Source organism: Hyalella azteca, unplaced genomic scaffold (assembly GCF_000764305.2).
Source record: "Hyalella azteca isolate HAZT.00-mixed unplaced genomic scaffold, Hazt_2.0.2 contig17671, whole genome shotgun sequence".
NCBI classification, from domain to species: Eukaryota; Metazoa; Arthropoda; class Malacostraca; order Amphipoda; family Hyalellidae; genus Hyalella; species Hyalella azteca.
This window is the reverse complement of record NW_025947446.1, coordinates 28,770-44,487: the sequence shown is the minus strand read 5'-3', so window position 1 is coordinate 44,487 and position 15,718 is coordinate 28,770. Positions and strand designations below refer to the sequence as shown.

Below are 15,718 nucleotides of genomic sequence, written 5' to 3'. Positions count from 1 at the left end.
AATGAATTTTTCACCAGCTAAACATTACCTTTAGGTTCTAATGAATACGTGTAACAAGTTTCATCGAACTGCATTCATTAGTTTGGGAGATATTCCTTGTTCATTGAATTGGGAGATAGTATTACTTGGAGACCGGCCGTGAGATTGTCGCCTGTCGGAGATGTCAACTTGCCGGGCAGTCGGGCACAGCGACTGGCAAGCACAATTCCAGCCACTGATCTGAAGTTAGTGCGGGAACTTATTCGAAAGAATATTTATTTGCATGAAAAAAATGGCAATTATTTCTATGTGATTAGTGGCTGCATGATGTATTTCTGCGGATTCGTTTGATTTGATATACTACGTTACTCACTGAGCGTATATTGTTTAATTAGGAATAATTGCATTTATCTCGTATAATCTTACAATGATTCATCAGTCGGTGCAAATAGAAACGGAAGACATATTTTACAATTGGTAGGACTTGGCGCGTCTGGCTTCTTTTCAGTAAAAATAAAATTTATATGATCGCATACAAATATAAACACGATATAGTTATAACAATATCTGTCAGGTATATGCATTATTATTTGCAGGATAAATCATATGCAGGCTGGAAAGCCGACTTCCGGGTCCGGCAGACCGGTCCTGGTCCGAGTTTTAGTCAGTACATAATTCGAGATTTCGAGTACTTGTAGCCAAAGAAGGCGAAGGGACGGGTCGCCTGCCGAAGACCACAACTGCCCTTGATGTAATGGACCATCATGATTCCTGCCTTCCGGAACATAGCCTTCAACACTTCAAGCCATCCGTACCTAGGCCGTGGGTCGAACCGGCCCTCGGTCGAACGGCCACTTTTCGAAGGACGATAAATTTTGGAACAGAACTATGCTATCTGAAACCTAACCACAGATGCGGTGAACGAAAAATTACGTAATTTAACGATGCCCGGAAGTCATATTCGATCCGCGGCCTGGTGGTGGTCAATGCCGTTATTGCCGTAAGAGGACAAAGCCGAGTGGTGCACGGCTGATTGGTGTAGGTCCGGAGAGATCCAAGCCCCAAGGCGTTCGATTCAGGGCTTATTGGTGCACAAAATTGGTGGTGCACGGCTGCGCTCCCCTGAGGGACGACTGCCTGTGCTGTAGAGGTGGAGACGGCCCTCCACCTCCACTGCCGTTAGTCAAATGGACTATCATGATCCTTTTTTTCCCTTCCCTCGCCTCAAGAACGTAACCTATAACACTTCTTGACTAGCATTATCAGCCGCAAGCCACCAGACAGATCACATCCAGGACCAGCCTACCAGGGTCCAGGAAATTAGATCAATCAGCCCACAGGCACAGGAAAATAGCCTGATGCAGTATGGAGTATGGACTATGGCCAAGCATCGTCTGCCAAATGCCAATACTCTAAAAAATTTTACACCACCTGAACGGAGCGTGCCTGAGTGGCAGAGCCTTGCAGTGAATATGATGCTTTGAGTTTGATACCCGCCATCGACTGGTAGTCTGTCACTCTGTCTGGTACTAGCTGACGCCTGACTCCAGACCAGTCAGTAACTGTCTACTGTCTAGTATGCTCATATGCCATATATAGCTATGAGAGATCACAGGAACTTCAGGAAGCCAAAGTTGGTGTGCGGTGTTGAATTGTAATGCAACTGAACTATGCAGGTATCGAAGTATGCATTGCAACTGTCGTTTATGGATAGGCAGGTAATGTTATTGCAAGAAGATTGAGATTAGGGCTGGCAATCTTTCAAATTTTTTGAGAACATTTTTAAATTTTATTTTCAACACCAACTGTCCATTTATTCTGACTCTACTAAAAAATTTTTAATCATTCTGAGATTTTAAATGTTCTCTAAATCAGAAAAAGTCTTGAATTCTTTGTTAGTTTTGCCAAATAATTTATCAATGTATTGTGCCATTCTTTCACAGGTTCTATTTTCTCTCCTGTTAAAGTTTTATAGCTCCAGAGTCCAGTTGGATATTTTCCTGTAGGCTGGCTGGGTAGGTGATAAGGTTGTCAGTGATCAACTGCTCAAGATGATTATTATTAGATTAATGATGGCACTCAACCTAGTGCTGCTGTATCCTGTTTCTGCTGAGCTCAACGTCTCAGCTGTGGGGTCTCAGTTGCTGGTCATCCCTCTGCATTATTCCAACTTCAGCCTTGATGGACCAGGTTAATAAGAAAATACATTTTCATTTGGGTTCTTGTTGCCTCTCTGCATCTGCATTGCATCTGTTTTGGATTTATGTGACCTGTTTTTATCTAAATTCAAAGATCTTCAAGAAATATACTAATATCACCATTTTCTTTCTTAACTACAAGACTTATAAACAAATTTGACTACTTTTAAGAGTGATTTACTCTTGAAGTTTAAGACAATGTTATCAAATATATCTATTAATAAATAAATTTATATATTTACTATTGGATGTCGAAGTAATAGATGGGAATTCAACTGGCTATCATAAAACTACTTTGTGAAATTACATCTTTGTGATGTTTTGTTCATTAAGTTACCATATGTTCAGCTGTGCATTATTGCTGTATTGCTTGCTAGAGTAAAGTTGTTTAGGTATTGCAGTTCTTATCAATAACTTTTGGGTCTTAGGACAAACCTTATAGTGCATGTGTTAACATTTTTTGAACATTATCACCAGTACCTAGGGATTCAATTTGGAACTGGGACAAGCAATAGAAATAATAACTTGGTCAACCTAAGACAACTTTTGCCAATCTGGTGCAAAGCACAAATAACCCTATCAATTAGGTATATATTGTAATTGATTGTTAATCTATTATATTTGTAAAAGATTAAGCAAATATTAATGATATTTTTTATTTTAGATGTGCACTATACTGCCAGCATTGCTGGTCTGCCAGACCTGCCATCGTGGTTGCTCCTAAGCCAGTCGTCTACATCAGGCGTGTCTTTCCTCTTTGGTGTTCCTCCAGCTAATGATGCCTCTGTTGTGGTAATTAAATCAAAATTATTATTGGTTGAAAGGATATAAAATTTCATTCATGTTTGTTGATATCTTATGCATTTTTCATTAATGTTTGGTAATTTTCCTTCTAATTCACTGTTTTCAAAGTGGACATGCTATTTATCCATAAAATTTTACTCTGAATGTTCAGTTTATGAATTGTCTTCTGGACAGTTTATATTGAATAAAAAGATTGTCATTGTTTACTCATGGTCTATAATTGTTGGCAGGTGGAAGTGATTGCTCGTTGTCGTCAGACATACAGCACCAGCCGCAAGCTCATCAATGTAAACATTTCTGCTCACCACAGTGAGTTATGTTCTTTGATTGGAAGACCTGAATCTGTATATTGCATCTCATCAGGTATTTGGATACTTATTTGCATAAAATTGTTGCCTAATTATTGTTCATAATTGTATGAATTTTTGTCAATGTGTAGAGACAGTGCTGAATTATCTACCTACTGATAAATGAACCTAGGTTTGAATTGGATTCAGAGTTTGTACAATTTATCAAAATTCGTTTGGGAGCTTCTTTTTGGAAATTTTTAACTCTGAAGTTAAGTGGAAGTAAAACCATGTAATTGATGAACCCCTCAATCAGATTATTTACACCACATCAATATTTTTTTTGCTATTATTGTTGTTGAGATGCAGATCCATGCCATATTTCTAAATTTTGTTATATTCTTGTCATATTTATGAAATCTATGTTACTCCATAGCCTACAGAGAATTACGAAAATAAGCTATTAATGAACCAATTAACATTTATGGTGGAGCAAAAAAAGTTTGTTATGAATGTTGAATCCCTGTGCATCTTCATGTGGCATACCTTCTTTTGATGTTTGATAATGAATATGATGATAAGACTGGTGTAAATTCCAAGTTGAAGGACCTATTTATATGGCGGATGTTGTGTTCAACAGACTGGCAGTACGGTGTCTCTCTGAAGCTAACTAACCTCAACCTGCCTGAGCTTCTTGCAGCCAACAGCCACCAGGAGCTCCTGCGTATTGTGACCTCTGACCTCTGGAATGACACTCCTCAGGTACCACGTTTGTTACCAGCTACTTCTTCATACTCACAGGTCTCTTCAATGCCCATCATTCACTTCTGAACTCAATGTCCAGTATAGACTCGTTATTTCAGCATTGAACTTGTCTTCTATTTTTAAGAGAAGTTTTCTTTGGTTATTGTACATTTACTGCCATTGGAATGTGACAAGTTGATACTAAGGGTTTTGGCTCTTGGAGAAAAGGGTCCTCTACAGCTGCGGGAAATAGTCATCAAGATTTGGGGTTGTATTCTGTTGAAGCTGCTTCAATAGAATTGATGTATTCCGTAATCAAAACCCAACTCGCCATGACTGGATATAGCCTTCAGTCACGAGTGAACAACGACCTATCGCACCAGCCGTCAGAGGCCTAACTAACAGTGTCCACAGACTAAGTACACATAGCTGCCAATTACTTGTTTGTGATTTGAGAATTTAGCCTGATAAGCCATCAATGATTAGCTGACAGCGTTACCAACTCTGTGCTTGACAAAGAAGTCCATAACTTGGCAGCACGACCTTGGTCTTGAGTGTTTCAGAATAATTTTGCCAAAAACCTTTACCCTCGTCAAGTTTATTTTTCTCTGTCTGTTTCACTGAAAGTCAGAAGTATAATTTCCTGACGCTTCTTCCGCGAGACGTTTTCTTGCTGCACCAAGTCTCTGTGATCTCCAATGCTAAAGTTTAATTTAGTCTCGGCGATTTCCTACCTAACTCTTCGAGTGTTGCAGGCGCCGCTCGCCGTGGCTCAGTTCTTGCTGCGCCAAGTCTCTGTGATCTCCAATGCCAAAGTTTAATTTAGTCTCTGCAATTTCCTACCTAACTTTTGGAGTGTTGCAGGCGCCGCTCGCCATGGCTCAGGCTGCTGTCCCCCTGGCAGGCAAGCGCGCTGCTGCCGGCAGCTGGCGCCTCCACGGCATACGAGATGTGTTACCTGCAGGTTATATATACTCTATATCATGTCAGATGAATCTTAATTTTCTCCTATTCTTTTATGAAGTATCTATGATTTGAGTGAAAGTTTGAAATGAGCTCTCTGCTTGCTGATTGAAATAATGCTCATTGTATTGATATCCGAGACACTTGGCCCTAGCTCGGTACCCCAGGTTCATAAGTGACTCCTATAAGACGATCAATTTACTAATTGTTGTAATTATTTTTTTTCATGTTGGTTCTTTGTAAATATTCAATTTTAATCATTTATTTTCTAGGAAAATTTGATTGAAATAATTCATTTTCAACAGCTGGTAAATGGAGCAGACCAGATGAGCCGCCTCAACGCAGGTCCAGCCCCGGGGCTGTCGTCATCACGGGCCTCATGCCTGCCGCCACTCTGGGCGACAGGGTGCCCCTGCGTCCCGACGTCAAAGAGGGGTATGTGCCTCCTTAGCTGACACTAGATGATCATACCTGGGCCACAGGGTACCCCTGCGCCCCAACGTCAAGGAGGGGTAAGTGCCCCCTTAGCTGACACTAGATGATCAGACCTGGGCCACAGGGTACCCCTGCGCCCCGACGTCAAGGAGGGGTAAGTGCCCCCTTAGCTGACACTAGATGATCATACCTGGGCCACAGGGTACCCCTGCGCCCCGACGTCAAGGAGGGGTAAGTGCCCCCTTAGCTGACACTAGATCAGACCTGGGGCTCCTCAGCTGACTCTAGAGAAGGCTCGACGCCAAGGTTTTTGAAATTTTTTTGCGATTTTAACTAATCGGATCAAAAGCCTAGATGAGGTTATAGGTTTAATAACGGTTAAAGGTATGACCTATCATTCTCTCGGCTAAACACACACAGTAGCGATTATCTATGTTAACCTTAGTAGGTACCTACAGCAGTTGATGAATTGTATTGCATTCATTGATGTCATCATTTTAATGACCACGTTTTGTCTTCAGAGTTTACGTGAGCTTCGGGAGCGACCGGCCCTTCTCGGAAGCTTTGCTGCAACTGCAGAGCGAAGTGTCCATCCTCCTGAACAGGTCAGAAGTTTGGCAGACTTGTTGCTAGACTGGCAGACTTGAAGAACTCAGTTCTCTGTCAGCCACACTCGGTGCCTGACTGTCACTCTCTAAGAGCCCAGTTCTCTACTTGACAATAACGTAATTGTGTTGGCAACAAAAGTCTTCTTGCGTCCCATATTTCGATACGCATTTCTGTTAACCGGTAAAGCATTGGTTTTGCTTTCATTGTAGTGTTCAAATTTTTCTGTTATTGTATGTAATCGTGTGTACATAGGTTTAGTTTTATTTATAGGTTTGTGACCGCATTTAATAACGCTTCTGTATTTTCTCCTATTATGCATTATACATGGAGTGATAATGTAATGGTATTTATTATTTTATAATCTCTAAATATAAAATTATCTCATATTTTTAACACTTCTGTTCTTAACTTAGCTTCCTTCATGCTGCAATGTACATTTTTAGGTTTTCTTATAAATTTCCTAACAATAATGTATATACCTGGCTAGTGAAATTTAAGTAACTATTTAAATTTCCTTCTAAATAGTCCTACATAACTTTGGAGTGTCAATCGATCTACTTTAATCTTTTTCAATCAGTCTACTTCAAGCAATCTACTTCAATCTTTTTCAGTCAGTCCACTTCAATCAATCCACTTCGATCTTACCATCAATCACTCCAGCTTTCTTCATATTGTCTTGCACATTCTTTAAAATTTCTTATAATTTGTTGAATAAAGTGTACCCGGCTACTGTACACACGAGTTGTGTATGAGAGAAAACCTCTGCCTGCAGGTCGCCATGTCCGCACTACTTCAAGAAGACGTCGTACGAGCGATACTTCAGAGCCAGCGGCTTCGCTGTGGACTGGTGCAGCTTCAGGCTGGTCGGTGCTTCTGCTAAATAAGCTTACTTCATATTTTTAATTTCAAACTTTTATAATCTATTGAAACATGTTAATAAATTTCAGAAATAAATGGTCTATCAAACGTGATAAAATTTCAAGTATCAGGAAAGACGTTGATAAACTTCGAAAATAAATGTTTAAAATTAAATTACTGATTAGGAAATATTTAGTGCTTTTCAAGTAATTAAGTCATGATATGAATTATCTTTAAGTTTAACTCAATTTGAAACAGATTTTTCTTTTAAATTAAGTGTATGGAAAATGTAAACTTTTTGGCGTCAAAGAATATGCGAACCTTGCGGATATCTCTGAATCAAAGCTGTCATATTTCGAAGAAGAAGCTGTACATACGGTATTCTCGTGCTAGTGGCGAGTAATTCAATTTTTTCAATGGGAACATTTTTGCTGCCCATCGAAATTCTGCAATTAATTTCATTTCATGGCTGTTTCTATTGTATCATATTAATACTACTAGTGAGCAATAAAAAATGCCAAATTTTTATGCTAGGGTTGTGTTGTAAGCCAAGTTTCGTCAAGCAAGAATTTAAAAGACGAGAAAATGTCAAATTTTTTAACTGACAAAGGAGCTTGTCTCCGAAACATTTATGATGAAGAGTCATATGGTGAGTTTGCTTTGCGTTTAATTTTCTTTTATACTCTTGATGAACAAAACCCATCTCAGAAGTACAGCATATAAAATTTCGGTATCTTTCACTTATTTTTACAACACATCTTTTTAACTTCACTTCTTGTTGTTTGTTTGTCTGTCTGCTACAAATCTTGTAAACAATATTTAACGCATTTCTACCTGTAAAATCGATCTGAAATCTTGCACACTTGCGTAAATTCGGAGGCAATGCATGTATCAATTGACAGAATAAATAATTTTGAAAATTTTTAATTTTTTTCAAACTTTAGAATAAATTTCAAAATTAATTTTTTTAATATTTGATAATAAAACTAGAAATTAATTGTACATGTGTAACATCGGAGACACTGGATTCTTTAGAAGTGTTGTCTTTAAAAAGAGTAATTTTTCAGCGCATATTTAATGCTTCAAATTGCCTGCACACGACGAGACTAGATACAAATCACGTCGGATTCTGGCAAGTATGGATACATTATAATGGCGGAACTTGGACGTTGTCATTACTTGTAAGATATTACTTACAATTTAAGCAGACTAATGACATGCGTTCCATTGTGGCAGTTTGACGGCGGTGCGCTGCGGCAAGAGGGGCGGCTGGGGGCCGCCCCTGGGGACGCGTCCAGCCACCGTCTGCAGGAGGCGCTGCCTGACGTCGCCGCCGACCTGATCAACCGCCACGCCGCTCTCCTGCCCCTCATGCTGCGCTCGCAGGTGTCACAACTACCTTTGACTGGCCCCATGATTTATTTATGGTTCTTTTTAATTATCTCAATGTTCTATCGTTGGTTACCACCGCAACATCTTCTGAGGATTGCTTGAGTTGAGGGTCCAAGGGTTTTTAGTTAAAGTCCGAGTACCGAGTAGAGGCAGGAAGACCTGACACAGGTAGCCACTTCACGAACTCTGTGTAGCTTTTTGTCTGACTTTTTTTTGGAGATAAAATAAAATATTTCATTTTTTGGCTTAACAAGAGGGTTATCACTGACGCTCTTGAGTGCGTAGAATGAAAGAAATCATACCGCGCGGTTCCTATAAGGTTTAGAAATTGAATTTCTTAATATTATTATATAACTAAATTTATATGTTCTATTTCATTACTTATAGAATGGGGTTTTCCCTAATTTGATTGCTGTATAGCTTGAAATTTGGCGCTAGATCCTAAGCTGTCTTCGTTTTTTTTTTCTAACCTTGAATGCCTTCGGTCCTGTAAGCATAATTATACTTTGGCATCATACTAAATGTATATAAGAACCTACAGCACTGCTACTTTCATTACTCCAGCGAGACGGTGATTACTCGAGACGAAAGCTTGTTTTGAACCTCAAAAATTGCTTGACTGAAACTCGAATCAAACTACACACACACATATACAGAGTTCTGGATACCCGAGCACGAGGCAGATACTACTGTAGATACTATATATACCTACTATACGTTGTAGAGCAGTGATGAATTTAATGAAGGGAAATTAATACAATACGTGTGTGATGAAGTTGTGTAGCATGTGTGATGAAGATGTGCTGCATGGGACGGCGCTGTGTGTTCAAGCTGTGCCACGTAAGTGATGAAGCTGTGTGATGCTCAGGTGCCGCAGCAGTCGTACACGGGGGCGGTGGTGGAGACGGTGGTGGTGCCGGTGGTGGTGATGCTGCTGCTAGTGACGCTTCTCACCGTCGCTCTCTGCTGTGCCCCGCTCTCACAGTAACTTCTATCACTTATTTATTAATAACAACGTGGCAGGGAAATATCATCTATATTTGATGTTCAACCCCTCAGGGGGGACTTCTGACGCGTGTCTGTGCTCGTCAGAAGTCCTATGGGATTTCGCGCTCCTAGGGGGTTTTACTTGAGCGCCCCACCGCTGAGCTCGCGGTGTCTGACTGCAGGTCTCAGTTGTGGGGTCAAGTTATTATGTAGGCCGGATTCCTTACATTAAGTTATTATGTAGGCAGGATTCCTTACATTAAGTTATTATGTAGGTAGGATTCCTTACATTAAGTTATTATGTAGGCAGGATTCCTTACATTAAGTTATTATGTAGGTAGGATTCCTTACATTTCCCATCTCTGTCTCTCTCGAGCGGGCGGCCGACGTCCCGTGTAAGCGACCTCTTGTTCGAGTGTCGTCGTTTCTGTTGCTTTTCACCTGTCCCTCCTTGTCACTTCGTCTCTTTGAGATGCTAACGCTGCTTCTTTCTAGCCAGCTTCAGCGGGCTGGACAATTGAGACCTTACGCCCCTTGTGGGTGATGATTAACTTGAGATATCGAATAATTGAGACCTTCCGCCTCGCTGGCGATGTTAACTTTTGATCTGCATTGCGAAATAGGTTGATAGCTGACGCGCTAGCAAACCATTCTACCACTACTGTAAAGTGTCAACTGTTCATGGCGCATTATTGTGTTCAGTGCCATGGTGCAATGCACTTGAACGCTTTGAGCATAGCTCTGTTGATCCGTTGATATTTTTTCCACACTTTGTCTTAGTTGTTATTCTTCTGCACTGTGTTCGTTGTTCCATGAATTAAATTTTTTAATTTATGTCCTGCATTCATATCATTCGTGCCTGTATTTATATCATTTATACCTGCGCCCATTCATCTCATTCATGCCTCTTATGTCAAATCACTGTCAGAAATTCAAGTGCCATTCTCTCTTGTTGTGGTGGATACACGTCTATTAATTCATGTCCATTTATGACGCTTTATTCTGAATAATTTGCGTAAATAATAATTATAAAATAATTAGCGAAATCTTCTTACTCTAGCCCTCCTCCCCAGGGACGAGACGGCCACCGCCTACGTCGACGAACTCATCGACGGCTTTCCCAGGTGGGGGGTTGTACTTTTTTCTGTTATTACGGGCAGGTGCTTCACAGCTTTAGAATTATTTTCATGTTATCAGCGGTATGTTATTGTTTTATATCAACTGACTTGCAAGTTATCCCAGCGGCTTACGTGGGCTACGTCATCAAAGGGACGGAGCCCGCGGCTGACTTCGTCCCTCACGTCCGTACCCCAATCCCGCCATTTTGTCCCTAGTAAAGTTGAACTAACCGCTTCCATGCAGTCGGATATTGTAAGCTTTGAATAACCAACCAGTAATCCTGGCTTAGAATATTTGCATTGGTATCTCTTTAATCTATTGAAGTATTAGTATTGAAGTAAAACTTCAGTTCAGAATATACGTAATTTAATTCCCATTTGGCCGTAATCAACTAATTTTGGTTATATGCACCTCAAATTGTAGTGATAACTCAACCTGGTTTCTATGTTCAATTCAATGTCCAATGTTCATTAAACTCTTCCTCCTGCAGGCGAGCGACGCTCCTGGAGCTTGCCAAGGGCCGCACCCCCCAGCACAGCCTGCAACCTATGGAGCAACGGCCTGTCTTGAGGTGCGGCCTACCAAGGGGTCACTGAACCCCAGGGTTGGGGTCACTAAACCCCTGCTAAACCCTAGTGTTTGGGTCACTGAACTTCAACGGAGTTTTTCAAAATGTGTCGTCGCATTTTTGAAGAAGCGATCTTCTTAGTATTGGGAATTATATGTTTTTCAATGACTCTGTGCGCAGTGTCCAACGATGGTTGTTGAAAGCACGAACTTTTATGATATTTTTTCCAAAGTCTTTCTGGATTATTTCAAACGTTTGTTTGAAAAAAAAAAACTTTCGGAGTTCATTCTAATAACAAGGGAATGGGAATATGAGTGTGCATTTTAGCAGAGAAACATTTCAAATGTACCCATAGCGAGATTTGAATTCGTCGTGTCGAATGTCCGCTTGGAAAATTTCCTCAAAATACTAAGAACGGCTGAGTGGAGTTAGTTGTCCCCCTCTCCTTCAAATAGTTACCTACGTAAATTTGACAGATGACTCCTTAAATTATACCGCATACATACAATAGGTTCCCCTAGGTTGCCCTGGATATAACTGTTAGAAATAAGTTTCCCAGTGATTATATAATAGTTTTATAACAGTTATATCCAGGGCAACCTACCACGGGTCAAGAATATGTCTAAAATTAGCTCTCCTTGATGAATATTAATGAGGATGCTACTCTGCAATGGAAAGTTTAAACTCTTCCGCTCACATCAAGCTCCGCGTGTGCGGCAGCACCATTAACTCACTATCAGTCGTATGATGCCAGTAACTTGTTAACACCAGTGAGTGAAGTGATATTGTTGCCGATGTTGCTGTCTCTGTTTATCGCCCTAAACCATTGAACTCTACAAACGCGCATTTGACATCGATATGCTGTTAAAACCGCGGCGTTAATTCATTGAATTAAAAACTATTTTTTCTATATCGATGCAAAGTTATCACCAAGTCATGGAAAAAACTCATTAATAATTGCGTGGAGAAGACGATCACCCGAGGTTCTACCGCGCTGCTGGCTCCCTGATTCATTTACGTTGAAGAATTCTATTCTACGTAAAAATCAACCGCTATCAATGATTTTCGGACCTGAAGTCCTGATGCCGAGAGTCAGTATTGCCAGAAATGCTCACGCCTTTGTTCACGTATGGATTTACCGTCAATGCTATTCGTACTTAGTAACGAGAGTCTGCCTCAGTAGACGCACAGTTAAGGCCTTTCTTTACTCGCCCATCCACCGGCGTAAATTCTATTCATGCCTCAATGCTATTCCTACCTCAATGCTATTCCTACCTCAATGCTATTCCTACCTCAATGCTATTCCTACCTTAATGCTATTCATACCTCAGTGCTATTCCTACCTTAATGCTATTCCTACCTTAATGCTATTCCTACCTCAATGCTATTCCTACCTCAATGCTATTCATACCACAATGCTATTCCTACCTCAATGCGTAGTAGCGAGATTCCTCTTCACTAGACGAAGAGCCGATGCCGTGAGTTGACAGTTGACGGGTTTTGTTGCCGACAGATCTCGGCGCTCGGAGCTGACGTGTGGCGCGTCGCTGCCTGGCGACGCTGACAACGGCTACGACACGGCGCCTGACATCAGCAGCGACGCGGGCCCCGACAGCAGCAGCAGCGCTGACGACTCATCCATGCAGCTGGCGCGAAGCACGCCGAGGTTAGGGACTGTCAGCGCTCACATCTGAGATTATTGTGATGATAAGAGAGATCATTGTGATGAGGGTGATTAGAGAGATCATTGTGATGAGGGTGATGATGATTAAATTTGGGATTTTAAAAAAATCTATATATATATGGTGAGAGAGACGACGTTTCCTATCGTCTCATATCTTTTAAAGTTGGGTGAATCGGAGTGATCTACTCCACCAAATTTACGTTACGTTCAGGTTCAAGATACCGGTATTCATTACTTATCGTTTTGTCAGGTAGTCTGCCGAGTGGCATTTGATTTGGCACGTGAATAAGGTTCTCTTTTTGGAAGCGTTACGGCAAGGAAAATACAAAGAGAGGGTTGTAATGAAACACTGATACACTTCATATTAAATTGAGAAATTCAAGTTCACATCCTACGTTAACAAACATCTCTAGTAGGTAAATAAAAAAGGCGAGCTGAACATAATCAAAGTCCGAAATCTAACAGTTAAATCATTTACGAGATAATTCGCTGTCCACCACTACAAATATAGTGTTTTTGTGAGGTCTGACTCAGTGTGCCTCCGGGCTTTGTAGGGAGAGATGCGCATATAGTTGCTCCCATCATCCTCGAGTGGAATCAAGCTCCAGAAACGTTTAGTTTGGAATCTATGCTACATTGAGCGCATATTGTGATGCGCGCGGGACTTTGTCGCGCTCTCCTCAACATTCAGACTTATTGTCACGGAAAACCGATCTCCTCCTAGAGTTTTGAAGCTACAACAATGAGACATATATCATTCAATTTGCAAATAAACTATCTACAAAATGTTCATCCCGGTTTTTCCACTTTCATTATAGTTTGAATTTTATTCTGCAAAAAGAGGGGGGTGGCGGGGGGAAAATCGAAAAATTTCCGAACATTTTGGAAAAATGCCCCCCACTTCCACAAAAATTGGAATTTTAAAAAAAGGGGATGAACATTTTGTAGATGATGACCTCACGCATCGAATGATATGTGTCTCGATGTTGTAGCTTGGAAATCCTAGGACTAGATCCATTTCTACAGTACCCCCTTTTATAGCCGTTTTCTAAGAATTTCACGTTTTCTTTCATTTTTTTCGAAAAATTCACACGAACAAAATGCGAGTTTTTTTCTATTTTACATATGTGTACCAAGTTTCAGAGTGATCTGACTGTAAATAGCCGAGATAATTTTTAGGGTAGACGCTCCCCTTAATATTGGTTGCGTTTTTACAGGCGCTTCGAGGATTACGCGACGCTCACCCGCCCCGCCCCGCCGCCATACGCGTGAGTTACGACCTGCTATTAAGACCCTGGCTTGAATTCATAATATTATTTTAATACTTTGCCCTTTGCCCACGTTAATTTTCAGGGATTCATGTCAAACTTCCTCCATGTTTCATCGTTGGTATAGGTAGTTTGTCTTTTTCATTGCATTAATTTCGACCCAATGTTTAAATTTTTAGGCGCCTGTTTTCCGAGATTCAGAGATTTTCTTGAAAGATCAATTCGTCTCAGTCTCCTAGGTTTCTTCATTCTATCCAACAACCGAACTCCTTTAAGGAATTTTATTTTGTTCAGGAGCGGATCAACGAGCTGCGTGGACGACTGATGTTACGCCAGCGCGGACGGCAAGGAGTACAAACTTTACCTCATCTAAACCTGGACAAGGTCAACATGTCGGCTTTGTTGTGACAAAAATTCGGTGCGGATCCAAATTTTTGTTCCAATTCAAATGGTTCTGGAAACTCGAATGGTCTAATGTTTTTACGGAGGAGAGGTTTTCTCTGCTATTCTTATATGATGAAGTTATGTTTAGTATCAAGAAACTTTAATTTATTATACTGTTTTGCAGATCTCAAAGTTGTATATTTGAAGCTGGTCTCACAACAGTGCAATCGCCAGCAATGAGGCTCTAAAAAATAATGGCGCGCATCAACTTCATTAAAGCTCTGATGATTGAATTCATCACTCGTTTTCTTCTTAATTATTGGTTAGAATTTTTAAGATATGAAGTTTTGCGCAAGGCGGTGCAAAACAATTTTTTAACTATGCCACTTGGACCTCTCACTCGTTTTGGATCAAGGTGATGTCTTGAACCGAACTCGCGCCCTTATACTAGTTGCTCTTGTTAGATCCTGTAGAATTTTAATTGATAAATTGCTTCCTACTTTACCAATATCCTGTCTAGTCAATATACCGTCTAGTCAAAGTGGCACCTAGCTTTACGGCAGTATTAAGCAGCGTTACTACCATCTAGTCATCAGTTGCCAGCCACCACCTAGGCTATTACTAGTAAGATTTAGGATTTCAGTGAATAGTTGCAATGTCCCTTGTCACGCTTACCTCTCAATACTACCAGCTAGTTGCGGTAGTTAGATAGTTATGTTCTGCTTGAATTGTATAAAGTGGTTCCTAACTGTGTTCCTTTGACGCTATCTGTGTAATTTTCATTGTTATAACTATTAATGTTAGCTGTAGTCTTTTTGTCCATACTTGTTTGCTTCACTTAACATTCATCTGCCTCTGAGTAATGTTGTTATAGCTTAGCCAGTCTTCAGAAAATTCTCATTAGATCTAAAATTCTGATCTTCTTAAGACTTGGCAATTAATGATTGCTGTCGTGGCGCTGACTCGACAGTTAGTTTATCTGTTGTGTACGTAGCATAGACGTTCGGTATTGAGATGTTATCCACTGCAGCTAATTCATCCTGTTGTTAAGCTTGATAATCTCAGGAATGAGAGCAAATCGTTCCAATATTATATGGGTATGGCTTATATCTCAAATGAATTTCAATTCATGGACACTTAGGATGTTGTTGCCCTACAATTGAACAGCGCTTTGGATTTTTGGATCCACATGGATATAGAAAAAATACTTCGTCTGACATGTTAACGCCGCTGCTTGTTGATCTTTCGATTATTATCCGTTTAGGGCAGAAGAAAGAATTTTGATATGCTCTTTCTTTATCCTGAATAAATTACTAAAATTTGCCACAGTAGGTCTGCTACTTATGTCGATGGTTATTGGATTTCATCTAATGGAACTGCGAAGGATATTTTAGCGGCTAAGTAGACCGTGGCATCGTTGCTTGGTCACAAAGAATCAC

At 40.5% G+C, this 15,718-nt stretch overlaps 1 protein-coding gene across 1 annotated transcript; it reads left to right on the top strand.

The window, feature by feature from the left end:
* The first annotated feature begins 1,920 nt into the window (after window positions 1–1,920).
* Window positions 1,921–15,563, top strand: LOC108679646 (alpha-sarcoglycan). The gene is made up of 15 exons (XM_018168301.1): window positions 1,921–2,169; window positions 2,842–2,969; window positions 3,212–3,290; window positions 3,909–4,030; window positions 4,877–4,976; window positions 5,281–5,410; window positions 5,932–6,015; window positions 6,792–6,882; window positions 8,114–8,263; window positions 9,138–9,253; window positions 10,330–10,380; window positions 10,866–10,946; window positions 12,457–12,609; window positions 13,845–13,895; window positions 14,190–15,563. The coding sequence occupies exons 1-15, from the start codon at window positions 2,031–2,033 to the stop codon at window positions 14,218–14,220; spliced, it is 1,506 nt and encodes a 501-aa protein (XP_018023790.1). The 5' UTR covers window positions 1,921–2,030; the 3' UTR covers window positions 14,221–15,563.
* The last annotated feature ends 155 nt before the right edge of the window (window positions 15,564–15,718 follow it).

Excerpts from the sequence above, each read along its gene's own strand:
- LOC108679646 (XM_018168301.1), top strand. The coding sequence starts at position 2,031 with ATGATTATTATTAGATTAATGATGGCACTCAACCTAGTGCTGCTGTAT. Across the intron at positions 4,977-5,280 it reads ACGAGATGTGTTACCTGCAG|CTGGTAAATGGAGCAGACCA; the intron begins GTTATATATACT and ends CATTTTCAACAG. Across the intron at positions 8,264-9,137 it reads CCCTCATGCTGCGCTCGCAG|GTGCCGCAGCAGTCGTACAC; the intron begins GTGTCACAACTA and ends TGTGATGCTCAG.